Genomic DNA, 23,678 nt, shown 5'->3' with positions numbered 1-23,678 from the left:
CCCACAGCTAACATTGTCCTCAATGGTGAAAAACTGAAAGCATTTCCACTAAGATCAGGAACAAGACAAAGTTGCCCACTCTCACCACTATTATTCAACATAGTTTTGGAAGTTTTAGCCACAGCAATCAGAGAAGAGAAGGAAATAAAAGGAATCCAAATCGGAAAAGAAGAAGTAAAGCTGTCACTGTTTGCAGATGACATGATACTACACACAGAGAATCCTAAAGATGCTACCAGAAAACTACTAGAGCTAATCAATGAATTTGGTAAAGTTGCAGGATACAAAATTAATGCACAGAAATCTCTTGCATTCCTATACACTAATGATGAAAAATCTGAAAGTGAAATCAAGAAAACACTCTCATTTACCATTGGAACAAAAAGAATAAAATATCTAGGAATAAACCTACCTAAGGAGACAAAAGACCTGTATGCAGAAAATTTTAAGACACTGATGAAAGAAATTAAAGATGATACAAATAGATGGAGAGATATACCATGCTCCTGGATTGGAAGAATCAACATAGTGAAAATGACTCTACGACCCAAAGCAATCTACAGATTCAATGCAATCCCTATCAAACTACCACTGGCATTTTTCACAGAACTAGAACAAAAAATTCCACAATTTGTATGGAAACACAAAAGACCCCGAATAGTCAAAGCAATCTTGAGAATGAAAAACGGAGCTGGAGGAATCAGGCTCCCTGACTTCAGACTATACTACAAAGCTACAGTAATCAAGACAGTATGGTACTGGCACAAAAACAGAAAGATAGATCAATGGAACAGGATAGAAAGCCCAGAGATAAACCCACACACATATGGTCACCTTATCTTTGAAAAAGGAGGCAGGAATGTACAGTGGAGAAAGGACAGCGTCTTCAATAAGTGGTGCTGGGAAAACTGGACAGGCACATGTAAAAGTATGAGATTAGATCACTCCCTAACACCATACACAAAAATAAGCTCAAAATGGATTAAAGACCTAAATGTAAGGCCAGAAACTATCAAACTCTTAGAGGAAAATATAGGCAGGACACTCTATGACATAAATCACAGAACGACCCTTTTTGACCCACCTCCTAGAGAAATGGAAATAAAAACAAAAATAAACAAATGGAACCCAATGAAACTTCAAAGCTTTTGCACAAGCAAAGGAAACCATAAACAAAACCAAAAGACAACCCTCAGAATGGGAGAGAATATTTGCAAATGAAGCAACTGACAAAGGATTAATCTCCAAAATTTATAAGCAGCTCATGCAACTCAATAACAAAAAAACAAACAACCCAATCCAAAAATGGGCAGAAGACCTAAATAGACATTTCTCCAAAGAAGATATACAGACTGCCAACAAACACATGAAAGAATGCTCAACATCACTAATCATTAGAGAAATGCAAATCAAAACTACAATGAGATATCATCTCACACCAGTCAGAATGGCCATCATCAAAAAAACTAGAAACAATAAATGCTGGAGAGGGTGTGGAGAAAAGGAAACACTCTTGCACTGTTGGTGGGAATGTAAATTGATACAACCACTGTGGACAACAGTATGGAGGTTCCTTAAAAAACTACAAATAGAACTACCATATGACCCAGCAATCCCACTACTGGGCATATACCCTGAGAAAACCATAATTCAAAAAGAGTCATGTACCAAAATGTTCATTGCAGCTCTATTTACAATAGCCCGGAGATGGAAACAAGTGTCTAAGTGTCCGTTCATCCAATGATGGTGTAAGTGTCCATCATCGGATGAATGGATAAAGAAGATGTGGCACATATATATAATGGAATATTACTCAGCCATAAAAAGAAACAAAATTGAGCTATTTGTAATGAGGTGGATAGACCTAGAGTCTGTCATACAGAGTGAAGTTAGTCAGGAAGAGAGAGACAAATACCGTATGCTAACACATATATATGGAATTTAAGAAAGAAAAAATGTCACGAAGAACCTAGGGGTAAGACAGGAATAAAGACACAGACGTACTAGAGAACGGACTTGAGGATATGGGTAGGGGGAAGGGTAAGCTGTGACAAAGCGAGAGAGAGGCATGGATATATATACACTACCAAACGTAAGGTAGATAGCTAGTGGGAAGCAGCCGCATAGCACAGGGAGATCAGCTCGGTGCTTTGTGACCGCCTGGAGGGGTGGCATAGGTAGGGTGGGAGGGAGGGAGATGCAAGAGGGAAGAGATATGGGAACATATGTATATATATAACTGATTCATTTTGTTGTAAAGCAGAAACTAACACACCATTGTAAAGCAATTATACTCCAATAAAGATGTTAAACAAAACAAAAAAAAACTAGTAGTGCCTGCGACAACCCCAAACTAGACAGTCTGATGGAGAAAGGATGAATAAATATAAAGTACAAATGTGAAAAGTCTTGAAATACAGGAAGACAGAGAGATTAAAAAGTCCACCCATCTATTAATAAGACAAGAATGGATTGGAACTCAAACTTATTGAAATGAAGGATGTCTCTTACCTGTGACCTACACATCTCCCTCATGTGTAGTTTCTAGCAATGGTGGTATTTAAAATATGCAGTAACCAGGCCAGCACATGCACCAACCAGATGCCAGCTAGAAACAATCAGAAGGGGGAAGGGCTATCCCAGTATATAACTGCTGATTATTGGCTACGTCCTAGGAAAATCTTCTATAAATAGGGTGGATCACATATCTTGGTTTGTTTGGGAGTCTTGATATACGCCTGTTGTCTCTGTAATTAAAATAGTCCCCTTCAATGTCAAAAGCATCTGTTTGGACCAATGTGATCAACCTATCAAGGGTAATGTAAGAATATGTTAATTGCCGCCTGTTTTGTGGTATTGAGGAACTGATGGTAATTTAGGTGTTCATCCTTTGGGGCAGGGGTCCCCAACCCCCAGGCCGTGGACTGGTAGTGGTTCATGGTCTGTTAGGAAACGGGCCACACAGCAGGAGGTGAGCGGCGGGCAAATGAGCAAAGCTTCACCTGCCGCTCCCCATCACTTGCTTTACCACCTGAACCCCCCCCCCCAACCATCTGTGGAAAAACTGTCTTCCACGAAACCGGTCCCTGGTACCAAAAAGGTGGGGGATTGCTGCTTTGGGGAACAGGTAACTGAGAGATAATTAAAATTCAGAAGCACTGAATAATTATACACAAAGTAACAGAGTTTTAAAATGTAATGCTGGTATTAATAGTATAAAATCTTCTCAAAAACACATTCATGCAGAACAGTATTACCTATTTACAAAAATGCATGCATATTTAAGGACATGTAAAGACACATTATCTGTGAGGGAAGGATACAGGGTGAGGTTTAGGGATGAAAGGTAAAAATAAAACCAAAGAGGGACCTTGCACGTACTGATGAGGACAATGTATTATGGAGCTGAAGAGTATAATTAATTCAGTTCTTGGCATCTACTATCCAAAAGGGGTTGAAGGGAGAGGGAGAAAGAAAAAGACGGGGACTCAATAGACTTTTTAAAAAAGTGAGTGAATGAAAACGTACTCCATAGTGAACCCTGGTTATAACGTGCCAATAAATTTTTTAAATGTGGCAAGATTAAAATGGATTGCTTGGCCTCTAATTTGGAAGAGAAGTCTAACCACAAAAAAGTACAGATGGCGTAAGAATGACACCATCATAGGACTGGGAGAGAAAGAAAATGTGCCTAGTATAAGAGCCCTGTAAAATTAAACAAGACATGCCATCTTGTGGAGTCCTCCTGTCTCCAGGTCTGGATCTTGAGCTTGTTTCCAAATAAGAGCAGCAACAGCAGCAGCAACAACTAATATTTATTAAGAGTTTAATATGTACCAGGTACTATGCTAGGTACTCTATGTATATTATCTCATTTAGTCTTCTCAACAAACACATGAAGTGTTTATCACTCACATTTTACAGGTGAATTTAAAAAGTGAGGCAGGAAGAGATTAAGTAACTTTATAAAAGGTCACACAGTTAACTCTTTGCAAAGCCCAGACACTAAGTTAGGATGTTTGATTGCTAAGTGTAAGTTTTAAACCATCTTGCTATACTGTATCTTTGTAGAAAGTATGAACAACTGCTTTAGAAAAAAGTCTGTGAATTCAACTTGTTTGGGGGCTGGCTGGAATAAGCAATGCTGGGATAATGGTTGTAGAACAATCCTCAGGGATAATATATTCCAGAGGAAGAATTGGTCATTCTGTAGTTCTGCCACCATAGTCAGGGTCCCTATTTCTTACTATCATGATAGAGAACAAAAAATCCTTCATTTCCTTCAGATTCTTCTCTTTAAAATCTAAAGGTTATAAAGTAAAAAAGCAGTGTTTCACAATCTGTTATTCTGGAAAAAATAATTTATTAAAATGAAACAAAACAGTCGATTAACCCCAATGATGATAGCCACTGTTATGAACACTAGATTGACAAACACTCTACTTTCCCCCTATCTACCTGCAGGGTTTTTCTATCCCAAGATAATCTCACTAATTTTCCCTAGACACCAGTCAAGCTCTATTGGTCACACAACCCACTATTCATCTAATCATTTTGTGGTAAAATATATGTAACACAAAATCAAGCACCACTGGACAAACAACTTACTGTCTGTGTAGAGGTAAAATATATGCAACATAATATTTAACACTTTAACCATTTTAAAGTGTATGATTCAGTGGCATTAAGTACATTCACAATGTTGTGCAACCATCACCAGTATCCATATCCAGAACTTTTTCATCATACCAAACAGAAATTCTATATACATTAAACAATAACTCCTCGCTCCTCCCCCCCCCAGCCCCTGGTAACCTCTATTATACTTTCTGTCGCTACGAGTTTGCCTATTCTATATACCTCATATAAATGGAATTATAAAATATTTGTTCTTTGTGTCTTGCTTATTTCACTTAGCATAATGTCTTCCAGGTTCATCCATGTTGTAACAGGTATCAGAATTTCATTCCTTTTAAAGGCTGAATAATATTCCATTGCATGTACATACTACATTTTGTTTAGTCAACTGTCAATAGATATTTGGTTGTTTCAACATTTTTGCTATTGTGAATGCTGCTGCTACGAACACTGGTGTACAAGTGTCTGTTTGAGTTCCTGTTTTCAATTATTTTTGGTGTATATCTGGAATTGAATTGCTGGATCACATGGTAATTTTATGTTTAACAATTTGAGGAACTGCCCAACTGTTTTCTACAGCAGCTGTACCACGTTTTAAATTCCAAAAAGCATTGCCCAAGGTTCCAATTTCCCCACATCCTCATCAATGTTTGTCACCTTCATTTTTGGGGGGTTTTGGGATAGTAGTCATTCTGATGAATGTGAAGCGGTATCTCACTGTGGTTTTGATTTGGATTTCCCAAAGGCTAGTGATGTCAAACATCTTTACATGAGCTTATTGCCCATTTATATATTTCTTAAGAAATGTCTCTTCAAGTTCTTTGCTTATTTTTGAATCTGGTTGTTTTGTTGTTGTTGTTGTTGAGTTGTAAGAGTTCTTTATATATTTTGGGTGTTAATCCATTATCAGATATATGGTTTGCAAATATCTTCTCCCATTCTGTAGGTTATCTTTAACTCTCTTTATAGCATCTTTTGAGTCATAAAATTATTAATTTTGGTAAAACCCAATTAATCTTTTTTCTTTTGTGCCTGTGCATTTGGTGTCATATCGAAAAAATCATCACTGAATCCAATGTCATGAAAAAATTTCCCTATCTTTTCTTCTAAGAGTTTTAATCTTAGCTCTCATATTCAGGTGTTTGATGCATTTTTAGTTAATTTTTGTATATGATGTAGGGCAAGGATCCAAATGCATTCTTTTCCATGTGGATATCCAGTTTTCCCAACATCATTTGTTGAAAAGACTGTCTTTCCCCTCACTGAATGGTCTTGGTACCCTTTCAAAAATCATTTGGCCATATATGAGAGGGCTTATTTCTGGGCTCTCTATTCTGTTCCACAGCTCTATATATCTGTCCTTATGTCAGTACCACATTGTTTTGAATGCTGCAGTTTTGTACAAGTTTTGAAATCAGGATGTTGTGAGTCCCTCAACTTTGTTGTTTGTTTTCAAGATTACTCTGGCTAATAGGGAGTCCTTTGAGATTTCATATGAGTTCTAGGATGGGGTTTTCTATTTCTGCAAAAAGGCAGATGAGATTTTGATAAAGATTGCACTGAGTCTGCAGATCGCTTTGGATAGTACTGTCACCTTGATGATATTAACTCTTCTAATCCATGAATGCGGAATGTATTTCCACTTATTCATGCCTTTAATTTCTTTCAGCCAAATTTTGTAGTTTTCAATGTACAAGTTTTTGTCTCCTTGGTTATATTTATTTATGAGTATTTTATTACTTTTGATGCTATTGTAAATGGAAATGTTTACTTAACATCCTTTTCAGATTGCTCATGTATAGAAACTCAACTAATCTTATGTGCTGGTTTTGTATCTTGCAACTTTGCTAAGTTTATTATTAATTCTAAGTTTTTTTGGTGGAATCTTTAGAGTTTTCTACATATAAGATTGTATCATTTGTGAACAGAGACCATTTACTTCTTCCTTTCCTATTTGTACGCCTTTGATTTCTTTTTCTTGCCTAACTGTTCTGGATAGAATTTCCAACACTATGTTGAATAGAAGTGGTGAAAGCAAGCATACTTGTCTTGTTCCTGATCTTAGAAGAAAAGCTTTCAATCTTACATCATTGACTATGATGTACCCATATATGGATTCTTCATATATGACCTTTATCATGTTGAGGAAGTTCCTTCTATTCCTAGTTTACTGAATGTTTTTAATGTGGAAAGGTGTTGAATTTTCTCAGATCCTTTTTCTGTATATTGAGATGATCATGTGGGCTTTTTTGCCTTTATTCTATTAATATGTTGTATCACATCAACCAGTTTTCTTATATTGAACCATCTTCACATTCTTGGAATAAACTGCACTTTGTCACGGTATATAATCTTCTTAATAGGCTGCTGAATTAAAACCATGTACCTCTATGATCACCATAGCTTTCTGTGTGGAGACAATTTCTAAATCACCACCACAGGGAATAAGACCCAAATAGAATCTAGCAGCTTCACTGGTTGGAGGAAATGGGGATCAGAGTTTGGGGAGGGTGAGGTTGCTGGAAGTTGCAGGGCAAAGTTCTGGAAAGGAGGAAGTTAGACAAAAAAAGAAAAAAAAAAAGAAAAAGAGCTCCAGGTATTTGCATGAGTCTTTCCAAGAGGCCATGTACACATTGAGTGGAACTCCACAAGGCTAGACAAATAAAAACTAGTAAGTTATAGGCTGAACAATTCTCAGAGTTCAGCAAGGCAGGGAGACTTTCAACTTTTGACCAACCAGAATTGAAATCCTCAGCGATTCACTAGGAAATTCAGTGGAGACCCACTTAGAACATTTGGAGGGCTCAACTATCGCCGAAGTGAATGCTACTTTCGACTCACCCTAGGAAAGCTTACAAACAGGTCTAAAGACGTGAAACTGACCTGCAAGTTACTTAACTGCCTACCAAAACAAATTCAACAATGTAATATTAAAAATGTTAATGTAAGAAAACAAAATGCAGACACTGAACAATGTAACAATCACAACATCCAGAATCTAATTAAAAAAATTTAACATGCTAAGAAGCAAGAAAACATGACCTAGAATCAAGAAAAAAACTGGTCAATAGAAACAACCAGAAATAACAGAGGATGAAACTAGCAGACAAGGATGTTTAAAAGGCTATTATAACTATGTGGAAATAACTAAAGGAAGTCAAACATAATGTGAAAATGGAAGTTTTTCCCCCAGTCTTGAAGCAGCTTTTGACTTCATTTTGAGCTGATTTTTGTGCATGGTGTAAGACAGTAGGCCAGTTGCATTCTTTTGCATATGGCTGTCCAGTTTTTCCAACATCATTTACTGAAGATACTATCCTTCCTCCACTGTATATGCTTAGCTCCTTTGTCGTAAATTAATTGACCATATATGCATGGGTTTATTTCTGGGCTCTCTATCCTGTTCTACTGATGAAAATGGAAGATTTTTTTAGGAAAATGAAACTTATAGGTTTGAAAACTAGAATATCTGGAAGGAAAAATACACTAGATGTGAGTAACAACAGATTTGATACCACAGAATAAAAGGTAAGTGAGAAGACATAATAGGGAAACCACAGTAACACGTGGGATAACAGGACATGGTTTAATATATATGTAACTAGAGTTCCAGAAGCAGAGGAAAAAAGGGAGATAGAAAAAAATGTCTGAAGAAAACAATTAGCTCAAATGTGATGAAAATATAAACAAACAGATCCAAGAAGCTCAACAAACCCCAATCAGGATAAATACAAAAGAAAAAAACAGTAAGACATATCATAATCACATTGCTCAAAACCATGTATAAAGAGAAAATCTTAAAAGTAGTTCACAGGGAAAAAGGACACCTTAAGTACAAAGGAATAAAGATAAGAACGACAATAGACTTCTCCTCAGAAACTATGCAAGCCATAAGTCAATGAAGCATCATCTTTAAAATGCTAAAAGAAAAATACAAGTTAACTTATAATTCTATGTCCAGTGAATACAACCTTCAAAAAGTAAAGTAAAATAAACACTTTGTGAGCAGAACAAAAGCTGACAGAATGTGTCCTAAGCAGATTTACATTATGATAAATATTAAAGGAAATTCTTCAGGCAAAAACAAAATACTGAATGGAAACTTGGATCTCTATGAAGGAATGAATACCACCAGAAATCATAAATACACGGGTAAATGCAACTTAAAATAAAAAGAATGAACATAGATATACTAAGCAGCTGGATTGACCGTATTAGTAAGTAAACTTTGGAAAAAGGAATATTACAAGGGATAAAAAGGGGCATTTCCTAATAAAAAAGGAGTCAATTCATAAGAAGACGAAACACTAGATATGAATGTACCCAATAACAGAATTTGAGTATCAATGAAACAAAAACTGAAATGAGAAAAAGGCAAGTCAAAAAGGACTATTGTAGATTTCAACATTTCTCCCTCAGTAATTGATAGAACAAGTAAACAGAAAAGTCAGTAAAAATATAGAACACTTGAACAACACTAAGAATGAACTTGACCTAATTTACATTTACTGAACAACATACTCAGCAACTATAAACATTCTTTTGTAGTGCAAAGGGAATGTTCACAAGGATTGATGGTAGGTCAAGAAAGTCAGTCTCAATAAATTTCAAGACAGAAATGAATTAGAAATCAACAAAAATAACTGTATTAGTCTTCTTGGGCTGACATAACAAAATACCACAGAGTGACTTAACAGAAATTCTGTTCTGGAGGCTAAGGAAGTCCAAGATCAAAGTACCAGCAAGACAGATTTCATTCTAAGGTCTCTTCTCTTAACTTGTAGGTGGCCACCATCTTGCTCTCTGGTCCTATGACTGCTTTGTTACACACAAAGAGAGAGTGAGCTCTCTGGGTCTCTTTCTATAAGGACACTAATTCTATAGGATCGGGGCCCCATCATCATAACTTCATTTAACCTTAATTACTTCAGTAAAGGCCCTGTCTCCAAATGCAGTCACATTAGAGATTAGGGCTTCAACATGTGAATTTTGGAGGGACACAAACACTGTCCTCAAAAATAAGATATCTAAAAAATCCCTAAATGTTTGGAAAACAAATAACCTATGAGTTAAGGATGAAATTATAAGGGAAAATAGAAAACATTTTAGTTGAATGACAAATCAAAATATATTAAAAACTGTGGGAAACAATAAAAAACTAAATAAATGAAGATACACCATGTCCTGGACTAGATGTCTTAGTACTTTTAAGATACAATTCTCTCTAAATCAAAATGGATTTTTACTTATTTATATATTTTTATTGACGTATAGTTCATTTACAATGTTGTGTTAATTTCTGCTGTAAAGTGATTCAGTTATACACACATACATATATATATATATATATATATATATATATATATATATATATATATATATACACATTCTTTCTCATATTCTTTTCCATTAGGGTTTATCACAGGATATTGAATATAGTTCCCTGTGCTATACAGTGGGATATTGTTGTTCATCCATTCTATGTATAACAGTTTGGATCTGCTAATCGCAAACTCACAATCTATCCCTCCCCTCCCCTCCCTCCCCCTTGGCAACCACAAGTCTGTTCTCTATGTCTATGAGTCTGTTTCTGTTTCGTAGATAAGTTCATTTGTGTCATATTTTAGTTTACACATATAAGTGATAGCATATGGTATTTGTATCTTTCTGACTTACTTCACTTAGTATGATAATCTCTAGATCCATCCATGGTGCTGCAAATGGCATTATTTCATAAAATGGATAATTTTAATGCAATCCCAGTCAAAATCCAACAGAGATGTATTTGTAGAAACTGACAAGCTGGTTCTAAAATTTACATGGAAATTAATACTCTGGGGTGGGTTTTTTTTGAAACTTATATTATTAAAGTTCTAGAACAGTCAAAACATTTTTGAAAAGAAACAAAATTGGAAGACTCACACTTTATTTCAAGGTTTACTATAAAGCTACATTTGTCAACATACTATGGTATTTGTATAGAGAAAGACAGGCTAATGGAATCAAATTGAGATCAATATTGGGCCCACATATAAATGGTCAACTGATTTTTGATACAGATAATAATGTATTTCAATGGTGAAAGGATGTTTTCAATAAGTGTTGAGACAACTGCATATCTATACAAGATAGAGATAAAAATGAATTTTAATGATTAACTCAAACACATGCAAAATAAATTAATTTGAAATGTATCTTGGAACTAAATGTAAAAGCTAATCTATAACATTTCTATTAGAAAACATAGAAGAAGATGTTCTTTACCTTGGGGTACTTAAGATTTCTTAGACATTACACAAATAGCACAACCATAAAAGAAAAAAAAAAAAAAACTTGACAAACTGTTCTTCATAAAACTTAAAGCCTTCTACTCTTCAAAACACAAACCCTACTTCCCAAAAAGGAAAGGCAAGCCAAACTGAAAGAAAATATCTGCAACACATATACATGACAAAGGACTTGTGCCCAGAATATATAAAGAACTCTTACAATCCAATAATAAGAAAACAAACAATCCAATAAAAATGGGTAAATGACTTAAACAAATACTTCAGAATATATATGAATGGCCAATAAACATATAAAAATATGCTCATCATCATTAGTTATCTGGGAAATGCAAAGAAAAAACCACTCCACAACCCCTACGATGGCTAAAATAAAAAGGAATGATAATATCAAACGTTGGCAAATGTTGGATGTGAGATAACTGGAACTGTCATACACAGCTGATAGAATTGTAAAATGACACACATACTTTGAAAAAGTTTGGCAGTTTCTTTTAAAGCTAAACACACACTTACCCATAAAACCCACCAAACCCACTCCCAATTATTAGGTATTTAATCAAGGCAAATTAAAACACGTGTTTACACAAAGAGTTGCATATGAATACTCACAGCAGATTTATTTTTAATAATCAAAACCCAGAAACCCAAAAGTCCATTAATAGGTAAATGGATAATCATAATGTGGTATATTTACACAATGAAATACTACTCAGTAATAACAAATAAATGCATAGATGAGTGAAAGAAGCCTAAATACACTCTATATGATACCATTTCTATGACGTTCTATATTAGGCAAAACTCATCTACAGTGATAGAAATCAGATCAGTGGTTGCCTAGAGGATGGGGTGAAAGGGCCCACTGCAGGAACACACAGAGAATTTTCTAAAGTGATGAGTCATGATTACACATGTGTATATTATTCGCCAAACTCCTTAGAACTTTACACTTAAAATGAATGCACTTTATTACATGTCAATCATACTGCAATAAAATTGATTTAAAAATGAATCTGGTAATTCTTAAGTGTGAAAATGCAAGTATCCTAAGCAACTATCATTGACTCTTATTATTAATCAATAATAAAAGACAGTCTAAAGTTACTTGAAGCACCGATTATTTGGTGATAATTGGGCAAAAAATGTGATTACAGTACCCTACTTCTCACACAGTATCTTTTCAATGCAAATATGATAAAATGATTTTTTTTTAAATTCTAAGCACAGTCTCAAGATGTTAATGTGAATGAAAGTTAAAAAGAACTGAAAAATGCTGATATAGAAGATGAAGTTTAAACTCAAAATCCTTATAACCTACCTTTCTAGCCAGCTTTGGACCCTCCCTGCTCTACACTATACAGTAACAACAAAACTTAATAATTGCCCTCACCAAAGAAGATCTACAGATGTCAAATAAGCACATGAAAAGATGCTCCACATCGTATGCCATCAGGGAAATGCAAATGAAAACAACAATCGGATACCACTACTCACCTATCAGAATAGCCAAAATTCAGGACACTGATAACACCAAATGCTGGTGAGGATGTGGAGTTACAGGAACTTTCACTGACTGCTGGTGGGAATGCAAAATGGTACAGCCACTTTTGTTTCTTACAAAACTAAACATACTCGTACCATATGATCCAGCAATTGCGTTCCTTGGTATTTACCCAATGGAATCAAAAACTTATGTCCACACAAAAACCTATGCATGAATATTCACAGCAACTTTATTCATAATTACCCAAACTTAGAGGAACCAAAACTCCTTCAGTAGATGAATGGATAAAGTGTAGTACATCCAGAGAATGGAATATTATTTAGCACTAAAAATAAATGGACTATCAAGCCATGAAAAGATGTGGGGATCCTTAAATGCATATTACTCAGTGAAAAAAGCCTATCTGGAAAGGCTACATACTGTATGATTTCAACTATATGACACTCTGGAAAAGGCAAAGATCAGTGGTTACTAGGGTTAGGAGGGAAGAGAGGGATATATAGGTGAAGCACAGAGGATCTAAGGTAGTGAAAATACTCTGTATGATACCATAATGATGGACATAGGTCATTATACATTTGTACATTCCCATAGAATGTACAACACCAAGAGTGAACCCTAGTATGAACTATGGACTTTGGGTATTTACAATGGGTCAATCAATGTAGGTTCATCAATTGTAACAAATGTACCTCTCTGGTGGGGGATGTCAATAATGGGGGAGGCTATGCATATGTGGGGATGGGAGATATGGGAAACCTCTGTACCTTCTCAATTTTGCTGTGAAACAAAAACTGCTCTAAATAAATAAAGTCTTAATTAAAAAAAAATAATAATTACCACCTCCCTGCTTTTCACCCTTACACACACACAGCTGTTCCATGTCTCCAAGATTTTCGATGTCTTCTTCCTTTTGCCTAGAAACATATTTCACTGAAATTACTTGTTTAATTAGCTCTTTACACTATTGCAGTAATTATCAATAGTTCCAATGATGAATAAAGCTGCTATAAACATCCATGCACAGGGGATTGGCTTTTTTTCATTTTTGTATCTCCTGTGCCCACCCAGTACCTAGGACACATACAAACCTCAGTTGGTGGCAAGCGACTGTTAAAGCCATTGGAAGTAACACCTAAGCCAGGAATTCCTAACATTTCTAATTCTGGGGAAATGCAGCAACGTTAATAACGTCTCTGTGAGCCTCCAGTAGGCTTTTTCATAACCTGAAAAAGAAGGCACAAAAGGAAAGGAGGGAAATATAGAAGGGGAAACCCAATGTCCCTAAAATGCCTATGACATAGGTTACCCTGCCTTTCCTGGATGACTCAACTCTTGCTCCTCTGAAATCTATTTTCCACACAGCAGCAGTAATGACAGGCACCATTTAATTAATTAAATGAGTTATCTTTGGTAAACTGATTAGAAGAGTGCCTGATACAGAATCAACACTATAAAAGTATCTGTAAAACAAAACAAAACAAAACCCCCATTTAATTCTCACAACAAGTCTGAATAGGTGCTGTTAATACTCTCATTTTATAGCTAAGGAAATCAAAGTATATAGAAGTGAGGTAACTTGCCCAAGGCACATAGCTAGGAACACAGGTATTCTGGCTCTTAATCACTATGCTTTACTGCTCACTGCAATTATATTAAAATTCAGTTCTCTTTGTATCCACAGTGCCTGGCACAGCAACATGCGCTACAGTCATTGCTCAATAAATGTGTAGATTGAAAGAAAGAAAGAATGAATGATTCAAACAAGTGATTCAAGAGGTTAAATGACTAGGCATCTTTTCACCCAAAACTATTATATTCTCTGGAGACTCTCTGGTCCAAAGATGAAATATGTCAGTTGTTATTTGTTACTTCTCCCAAAAGAGAGTAACATGACAAAGAGAGAAAGAGGGAAAATCTTAAACCTCAAAGAAACAGAAAGACAGTGCAGCAACAAAAAATGTATTACGCCCATGGTCCATCTCTGTCCATCCTGGTGCCCCATCTGATGGAGGCGACAAAGAATATGGCCTGTGTGAATGAAAAAAATATTGCCTGCAACACTGTAAACAAAGGTTGTTGCAGCCATCGAGCCATCACATTATAGCTGCCCGTGACAGTGAGCCCTGAGGAAACTCAGGATGGAAGCAGCACGCCTGCCATCAAGCAGTCAGCCACCACAGCCACCTCCAGTGATGTACCCTGAGGAGACTCCGGGTGAGAAAGCCCAGGATACTGGCCCCAGATAGCTGAGGTGCATGTCAAAGGAATGATTTCAATGAGCCCAGACTTTTGCATCTTCCCATACACAGAAAAGCACTAAATTCCTTAACTTGAGATGTCTGGTTTTCTTTACTTAACAGTAACCTTTTGATGTTCTGACTACCTGGTCTTTGTTGCAAGAACTCCTATGTGTCCTGGCTCCTCCCTTACCCCTTCAGCGCAGACTCTCAGAGCTATCTGAGAGGCTGCGTCCCAGGCTTAAGTCCAATTTTGTCTGCTAAATAAAACTTAACTCTCGACTTTTAGGTTGTGCATTTTTTTTTTTTTTCAGTCAATACAGACCAAAGATGTTTCAGGCAGTACATGCCAGGACATACATCTGGGCCTCTTTTTATTGCTCCTAAGTTTCTCTTTCAAATATCTAGGTAGGCATTTGATCTACCTATTCCTGATCCCTCCAGAATTTGGCTTTTCCAGCTGGCTCTCCTGTGGACTTCATGGTTTATTGCAACCAGATTACAACTAGTTATACTAATTATCGTTTTAATTTGTTCTCTGTTTCCAAATTATTTGTGCTTTTTGTCTCTCTGCTGCAGTATGACTTTGTTAATGTTACTAGCCGTATTACTTATATCCTGTCTATTTTATAAGATTGTTGTCTCCTGCATTACCCCAGGCCCCCAACAAAATTAGTGATGTCTTGAGAGTTAAACCTATATAACTCTATACAGAATAATTGTAATAGTGCAACTCTAGGTATGGGAAGAAGCAACAAGGGAAAACATTTCCTGGATCATAATAAACTAGTAAGACGGCGGATCCAGAGAATTTTAAATTATCAACAGGGCCTAATCCAGAAATTGGCACCTTGAGTGGCATATCAACAGAATCTTTGCCTGATCTAGGAATGAGCCTTCCTAGCACTGTGGGACAAAAATCAGTCATGAAATGTCTCCCAAACGTTGGGAATTTATGACCAAGGGGAGGGACTGCGTGTGAAAAGTGTTGCCTGCCATTTTGGTAAACAAAGGATGTTGTAACCATCAAGCCATCAAATTACAGCTGCTCCTGACAATGAGCCCTGAGGGAACTCAGGATGGAGACAAAGGGGCTGACCCACCGCCAAGCCCTGAGCCACTGCAGACACGCCCAATGGTGCAGCCTGAGGGCACTCAGGATGGGAAAGAACAGGATACTGGCCCTAGATAGCTAAGGTGTGTATCAAAGGAACGCTTTCAATGAGCCCAGACTTGCATCTTTCCATACATAGAAAAGCCCTAAATTCCCTAACTTGGGATATCTGGTTTTCTATCATTAACGGTAATCTTTTGATGTTCTGACTACCTGGCCTTTGTCTCAAAACCCCTATATATTCTGGCTCCTCCCTTACCTCTTGGGAGCAGTCCCTCAGAGGTATCTGAGAGGCTGTCTTCTGGGCTTGAAGTCCTCAGAAAGAATGTCAAATAAAACATTTAGATTGTGCATATTTTCTCAACATTTAGATTGTGCATTTTCTTCAGTCGACAGCATCCTTATTCTCTCACTCCAGGATAAGCCCTTTTGCAAGCACTGAATTTGTATATCCGGTCTCTACTAGATCATGTCTCTACTTGCTCCCTTGCTTTCAAAATGTTTCGATCTCTTAATTTTTGCCTGATATTACAATTTATACCCTATCTGTTGCCCTCTTATCAATTTTCTCTTATTCTGCTGCTTCTTGCCCAATATATGGTAAGCTGTGCATAGCAACAGGCATGAAAACACCATAGTTTTGTACAAGGGGAGAAGGACATTATCTAATTCGTTTCTAAGACACTTCCTAAAGGCACTGAGTATTTCCTTTGGTCTTCTGTCTGAAATGTTCCACTGAGTCTGACTCTACTGGGAACGTATCTTATGAAGGTCCATAAGTCTCTGGATATTCTACCTCTTGAGGATAGTTAGCACATGCCTACCATAATTATCCTCCTACTGAACTGCAAAATTCTTAAAAATAGGGATCGTTTCTTATTCTTTATCCTAGTATCAATGATTCCTAATCATAGTGTACATAGTAAACACTAAATGAATATTTTTAAAAACAGCTTCCTTTTATTTCTGAGCCTCCTGAAACCAAGTTTGTTCTGATTCAATCAATCAAGTATAGATAGTTTTCCTCAATAAATAATTGTGCATTTACTCAAATACAATCATTGGCTACTTTGTTGCCTAGTCACATGGCTTTACAAAATGTTTCTATAGTTGAGCATCTATCAGCTTGCCTTTCTACTTCTATCTTGAAAAAATTCTCAGTAAGATTGATCCTTGAAGCAATCTTTAGAGACACATTCTTTGTATCATATACTTTTCTCAGTCTCTGTGTTTTTCCACTTATTCCATCTCCTTGTTTCTGGAATGTTAGTCAGTTTCCTACCGTTATATCACATTAGGACCAAACTGATTCTTCTTTCTCAAATTGTATTTAGTGGAGAACCTTGTTTATGACTTTTTGAAAGCTGAAATAGACCATGTTACTGGTTATCTTTATAGAACAACATCCTATTATACTTTTCTGATATTCATCAATTTGCCTAGTCCTTTCAAGAACATTTACTGACCACTTTGTGTCATGTACCAGGCAAGGCATTAGGAAAACAAGAGATGAAATATATATATCCTTTTAATCAGAAGAGCTCAGACTGAAGTAGAGGGAAGAGGAGACACAAGTAAGGAAGCAAATATAGAAATAACGCTATTTTTTTCTCTCTGTGTTCCCACAGGACTCTGTGATCTTTCTAGGATCGTTCAGAGCCTGGATTTTTAAGTCACATAGACCTGGATCCAATTCTTTTTTTTTTTTTTAACATCTTTATTGGCGTATAATTGCTTTACAGTGGTGTGTTAATTTCTGCTTTATAAAAGTGAATCAGCTATACATATACATATATCCCCACATCTCTTCCCTCTTGCATCTCCCTCCCTCCCACCCTCTCTATCCCACCCCTCTAGGTGGTCACAAAGCACCGAGCTGATCTCCCTGTGCTATGCAGCTGCTTCCCACTAGCTATCTATTTTACACTTGGTAGTGTATATATGTCCATGCCACTCTCTCACTTTGTCCCAGCTTACCCTTCCCCCTCCCCGTGTCCTCAAGTCCATTCTCTAGTAGGTCTGCACTGGATCCAATTCTTAACTCTGCCACTTAAAGAGTTGTGTGATGAGAGTCAAGGTTTTCTCCTTTGCAAAATGGGATAATAACCATTTATTCCTTGCTGGGAGTAGATGAGACAAAGTGCTTAGTTTGGCAATACATGACAGACAATAAATGGTGTCTGAGATTCATAATAAGGGGGCATCTAGCCTGGGTGAAGAAGGCTTCCTGGAGGAGGTGACTCTTGAATTGAATCTTAATCAATGAATGAATAGGAATCAATGAATAGGAAGGGGAAGGAATCAAGATGGAATCTTAGAGAAAGGTTAAGTTTTCACATCAGCATTGAGAACTTTTCATGATCCAGTCTCTACCTATCTTAGCAACCTCTTCTCCCTTAACTCTCCTAAATGAACCCTTCCTTCTATCCAGGCTGGTTTATTCACTCATCTCAGAATACGCTTACTTATTTTCTTTTCTCTATTTCTCCTTAAGCCATCCCTGGTTGTGGCACTAGCCTAAAGCTTGTCTATAAGAGCAACATAAGTTCCACCTTCTTGTAATTGATCAGTCTGGCCCCCACCAATGCCTCCATTCTTTCACCTTTTCTAGCACAGGGTTAGATTAACATACCTCTCTACACACTTCCTTTGTCCTTCTATTACATTCATGCTCATCACAGTCCTTAACCATCTGCACCTCTGCACTGAGATTTAACTTTTTACATGTGAATGTCATATCTCCATCGGAACATAAATTCAATGAGGGCTAGACGTCACATAATCAAAAGAGAAAATAGGGGGCTTCCCTGGTGGCGCAGTGGTTGACAGTCCGCCTGCCAATGCAGGGGACACGGGTTCGTGACCCGGTCCGGGAAGATCCCACATGCCACGGAGCGGCTGGGCCCGTGAGCCATGGCCACTGAGCCTGCGTCTGGAGCCTGTGCTCCTCAACGGGAGATGCCACAGCACTGAGAGGCCCGTGTACCGCAAAAAAAAAAAAAAAAAAAACCAAAAATAAAAAGAGAAAATAGGGCAAGGATACAGCACTTTATTCTCAGCTCTACTTGGCATATGAAGGGTCAGAAAACTGTTAGCACCAGTCTCGGGGTTAAACACAAAGCACACGGCAGGTCTGTAGAGGCTTAGATGCTTGGACTTTATGAGGTTTTTGTTTTTAGGTTCTCACCTTGATACGCTGTCAGCTCTGTCAATAGAAAACTATAAAAACTTTCCACTGCGGATTGTGTTAGTCATAGGATGCCTCAAATCATTCTGGAAATAAGGCATGATATAACAAAATAAAGGTCAGGAGAAAGGCTGGGAGCCAACTCCTTAGACATAGCTACTATAGTGGGAGGTAGTATATGGAACACTATAATCAACAGATCTGGGTTAAATTCCTGGCTTTTGAAACTTACTGGCTTTAGAACTTGGGCAAATCCTTAACCTCTCTGAGAGACAATTTCCTCAATTAATAATGTGGATTAATCACCATTCACGGTGGTTGTGAAGAAAAAAAATTTATATATATATAAAAAGTAACTAGCACACTGCCAGAAAGAGAATACTTCCTTAATTATTCATTATTAAAACATTGTACCAACCCATTACCCTCTGCAACTCCTTTAAAGAAAGTAGAAAAATAGAGATTCTGTTCCCTCTTTAAAGGTGGTAATCGGGAGCAACTTGCCGAAACTCACTGATAACTCAGTCCTGAACAAGGAATCCTAATATCCAACATGAAGTAGGGTTGTCTTTATGGCCAATATGTACCTGTTACAGTGAAAAAAAGCTAAATTAGATTCTTGTCATACTTCTTAGAGTAACTGAGTCTTTCCAACATTAAAAACTCTCAATTTGATAAAAGTGGGAGGCTTCGAGACTATAATCAAGCTGGATGCCCATAGAAAGAAGAGTGTTCCATAAAGGATAAAAAGTAAACTCTTCAAACCCTTGAGGGCATTTCATTTGAGATTGTGATTGATTCTTCAGACCACCTACTGCTGGTTCAAAATGGCAGGAACCATAAAACAACACATGGCCAAAGAATCATGAACTCTTGGAAGTGGAAGAAACTTACAAAGTCGTCCAGCCTAAGCCTCTCCTTACATGGCTGAGGAAGTAGGCATAGGATAGATGTCAAGCTATGTACCAAGCTTTCTTTTGCCTCACCAGATACTCACTTCATAGTCATAACTTCCCCAAGATTTTATTTCCCTTGCAGTAAGCAAGATCAGACAGAATAGGTTCATTTGCCTTGCAAAATGGGCCTAAACACTGGAATTACCCAAGACTCTTGCCCCTGACAGAACACTGACACAAAAAGGCAAAAGTATGTACATCCTTGAAGTTACCTGATTAAACTATCAGGTCCCTACAAAGGACGCTGTACTGAAACAAAGAGTGACAATGCTGACTACAAACAGAGATGCATACTTGGAACTATAGGCTTTTCATATTTCTTCTATAGAAAGAAAGAACACTATGGGACTACCAAAATTACTGGAAGCTTCTAGTGGTGATAACTGACTTCTTCCCTATGCATCTTCATGATGGCACAGTGAGGAAAAGCCGAGTTAGACTGTGAGACTTCTTAGGAATACCACATACCAGGTAACTAGCTTTGGGAGGTGATAAACAGAAACTTGGAACCTTGTTAAATGAACCAATCAAACTTCAAATGACTGTTTTTATCCAAGTTTGTGGCTCTACTCATCTAAACTTTTAAGTTTATCAACTTATATGAGTAAAACATGAAAATGCTTAGAAAAAATTAAAAGTCACTAGGTGAATAAATTCATTCATTTTTGAATAAATGCACATACAAAACAGAAATGAAACAACTCTGAGGTGAGACACATTAGCATATACAAGTATTCTTAATCAGTCCTTTAACGTTTGTCCTAATTCTAATAATGCAGAAAAATGGTAACACTAGGAACTTCAGGTCTGCAAGATCAATAGGATCAGAAATTTCAGTGAATAGTGAGCTGAACATTAATCAACACTGTTATGTAAATACCAAAAAAGGTGAAGTGATATTACACTAAACTTTTAAAATATTTAGTGACTGGAATATGCAAGAGAATATCAGAGTTCTGCTCTGCTCCAGTCAGGAGATCCTGAAAATACTGTGGATACTGCAGCAAAAGGACCATGTCAAAATACATTAAGTTCTTAAGCAAGAGACAAGAATCAAACTTCAAATCACATCACAAGAGAGCTAATGTAACAACTAGGGATATTTAGGCTGTAGAAGAGACAAAACAGGAGAACAACCAGATGCCTTTAAATACTTGCAGGGCAATCAGAAAATGAACTACCATTGTTTCAGTTGGCCCTAGGAGAAGAACAAGTACCAATGGATGAAAAGTACAGAAAAACATATTTTGGTTTAACAATAATTTTCCATGTTAGCCTCAAGTCAATAACCATTAACAGGGAGAGAAGGAGAAATTTACATAAAATAAGAAAAATGTACCTAAGAGACTTGGGCACACTGAATGAGCCTTTGACAAAAGTTTAGGAGATCGTATGAAGCATGACATTAAACCATGCAGATTAGTAATAAATTACACTCTCATAAGTAAAGCTGATTTCCAATTTTTTTATAACAAGAAAGAAGACAAAGCATGGATGATTCAGAAAGCCATATTTGGGCTTCCCTGGTGGCGCAGTGGTTGAGAGTCCGCCTGCCGATGCAGGGGACACGGGTTTGTGCCCCGGTCTGGTAAGATCCCACATGCCGCGGAGCGGCTGGGCCCGTGAGCCATGGCCGCTGAGGCTGCGCGTCCGGAGCCTGTGCTCCGCAACGGGAGAGGCCACAACAGTGAGAGGCCCGCGTTAAAAAAAAAAAAAGAAAGCCATATTTTATGAAAAATAATCTATGAGTGGTGGTCAAGCTACTGCAAAATTCCAGATGGGAAAAGATGGACTGGTCTAAGTAGTGACGATGGAAACAGAAAGGAGTGAAAGACTTAAAAAATTATTTCCGATAGAGTTCATGGTACTTGATGAGTTGTTGGAGACTCTTGAAATAACAGTATTTAGCAGTATTTACTGTGTTAACCTAACCATTTATCTACTAACAATAAAAACAACAATAGTAGTGAACACACAGTGCTTAGCACACAATGTTCTAAATATTTTACATAGATTAACTGATTTCATTCTCATAACCAGAGGAAGCGTACTCTATTATCATGCACATTTTACATATGAGAAATTAAGTCTTACATCAGTAAAGTTAGTTAATAAATATCAAAGAACTAGTAAGAGGTTAGATACCATTTTTGGACCTACATAAGCCCAAAGCTAAAGCTCTTAATTGATACACTAGACAGCTGTAAAGGAAAGGCAACAAAAGCCAAAGTGGGCAGCATGTAGTACTATTAAGAGCCTAGTGGAGTGAAATGCATCAGGAGATAAAAGCACTGTAGGTGAAAGTGAGGATTTGGTAGTATCGGAATCACATGACGGGCTTGTGGGAAGGAAGGAAGGGATGAAAAGGACCAAAGAAACATCTGTATTGAATCCAAATTCACAGAGGTGGGAATTAACCTTTTTTTAAAAAAAAAAAAAAGAAAAACCAAAAAAACCTTGGATAATTTTGAGGCGAAACCAGCTTTGGGAACATCTGTAGCAGATCTCTAAGGTCTCTTTCTGGTTTAACATTCCAGTTGACCGTCTAAATGAATTTCCCAGAAATGAAAGGAGGGAGGGAGGGATACTAGCACCAAGAAAACGGCTATGCATTTACAGTACACACCGTTTATGCTCCCATTTTTACTAAACTGTCTCTCATAGAAACAGGGATAGAGCAGGCAAACGGAAGGAAGGGTGTGGTGTTCATGGGTGCTGGCTAAAAAGCAGGCTTTCCCCCAGGATTTTCTAGTACCGTTAGCAGAAAGAAACTTCCTGACTATAAATATATGTGGTAACCCGACTGCAAAATGAGGTGGATCCCTCAGATCCGTCTCAGGCTAACGCTGGATGCCAATATAGCCTTCTATGTGCTCACAAGCGTTGCAGCAAATATCTCGGTTGGGGCCTGCCTTCTCCAAGGCCAAAAGAATCTGGCTCTGCAGAAGAGGTGTCCGCTCTGCAATTACAGCCTCAAGTACCCTACTCCCAGCGATGATCATTTCTGCACATACCTGAGGGTCCTCTAGTGAGATTGATCTCCTCCTCAGTAACCAAGCAATCTACTCTTCCGTTCATATTTTACTCTTGTCTGGCTTCCCAACCTGGGTCAGCGAGGGCTCGCGCAGGCGAAGGTGAAAATCACCCCGGCGGTGGCCACAGCATCGCACTTTCGGTTTCAGTAGCCCCTGAACCGGAAGAGGAAGCAAGGAGAGCGGCGAGCGCCAGGAATGCTGGGAGTCGTGGTTCTGGCTGCCGTTCTGAGGCGTTATCTCACCTGGTGGTCAAAACAAACTGTGAGGTGAGTAGGGAGCGCATTTCTATCCTGGGTAGGGATAGGGAAGGTAAGAAACATAAATGAATTGATATTGTCAAGGAAAAATGAAAACTAAGATCTCCTGCCATCTCAGAAAATCTTACTGAATGTAGAAAAAAAATTATATTATTCAGTAAGCCCTGAACCAGACTGGGATGGGTGTCACAGGCAATTGCTAATGCGTTTGCAAAGAAAGAATCTCACCCTTTTTTATAGACAAGCAGATACAATCCATTACGTGCATGTTCTCATGTAAGAGTACTACGTAACCACACCGGTTGCTATACCTTCTTTGGTAGGTCACGCTTGGGGTAGCCATTTGTGTTCGTTAATTGCCATTATCGAAGGGAAAAAGAAAACTTTTCTATTTCTGTGACAAGAAGGTACTTGTAGCTTGGAGCAACGAGCCTAGGCTAACTTCTATGGTGCGAGG

The 23,678-nt window shown here is 37.5% G+C and overlaps 1 protein-coding gene across 3 annotated transcripts in view; it reads right to left on the bottom strand.

The window, feature by feature from the left end:
• SYNJ2BP (synaptojanin 2 binding protein) overlaps positions 1-23,193 on the bottom strand; it is a 47,732-nt gene extending 24,539 nt beyond the window's left edge. For all 3 annotated transcript variants that reach the window (XR_009518322.1, XR_009518323.1, XM_060004318.1), the window contains exon 1: positions 22,944-23,193. Coding sequence is in view for 1 of the 3 variants with exons in the window: in XM_060004318.1 (XP_059860301.1) it covers positions 22,944-23,007 (64 nt within the window). In the remaining 2 variants the exon portion in view is untranslated. The remainder of the gene's footprint in view (positions 1-22,943) is intronic.
• Between the last annotated feature and the right edge of the window lie 485 nt (positions 23,194-23,678).

The sequence above is a fragment of the Delphinus delphis genome, chromosome 2 (assembly GCF_949987515.2).
Source record: "Delphinus delphis chromosome 2, mDelDel1.2, whole genome shotgun sequence".
Taxonomy (NCBI): Eukaryota; Metazoa; Chordata; class Mammalia; order Artiodactyla; family Delphinidae; genus Delphinus; species Delphinus delphis.
The sequence above is the reverse complement of the archived record's forward strand: the minus strand, read 5'-3'. Positions and strand labels throughout refer to the sequence as shown.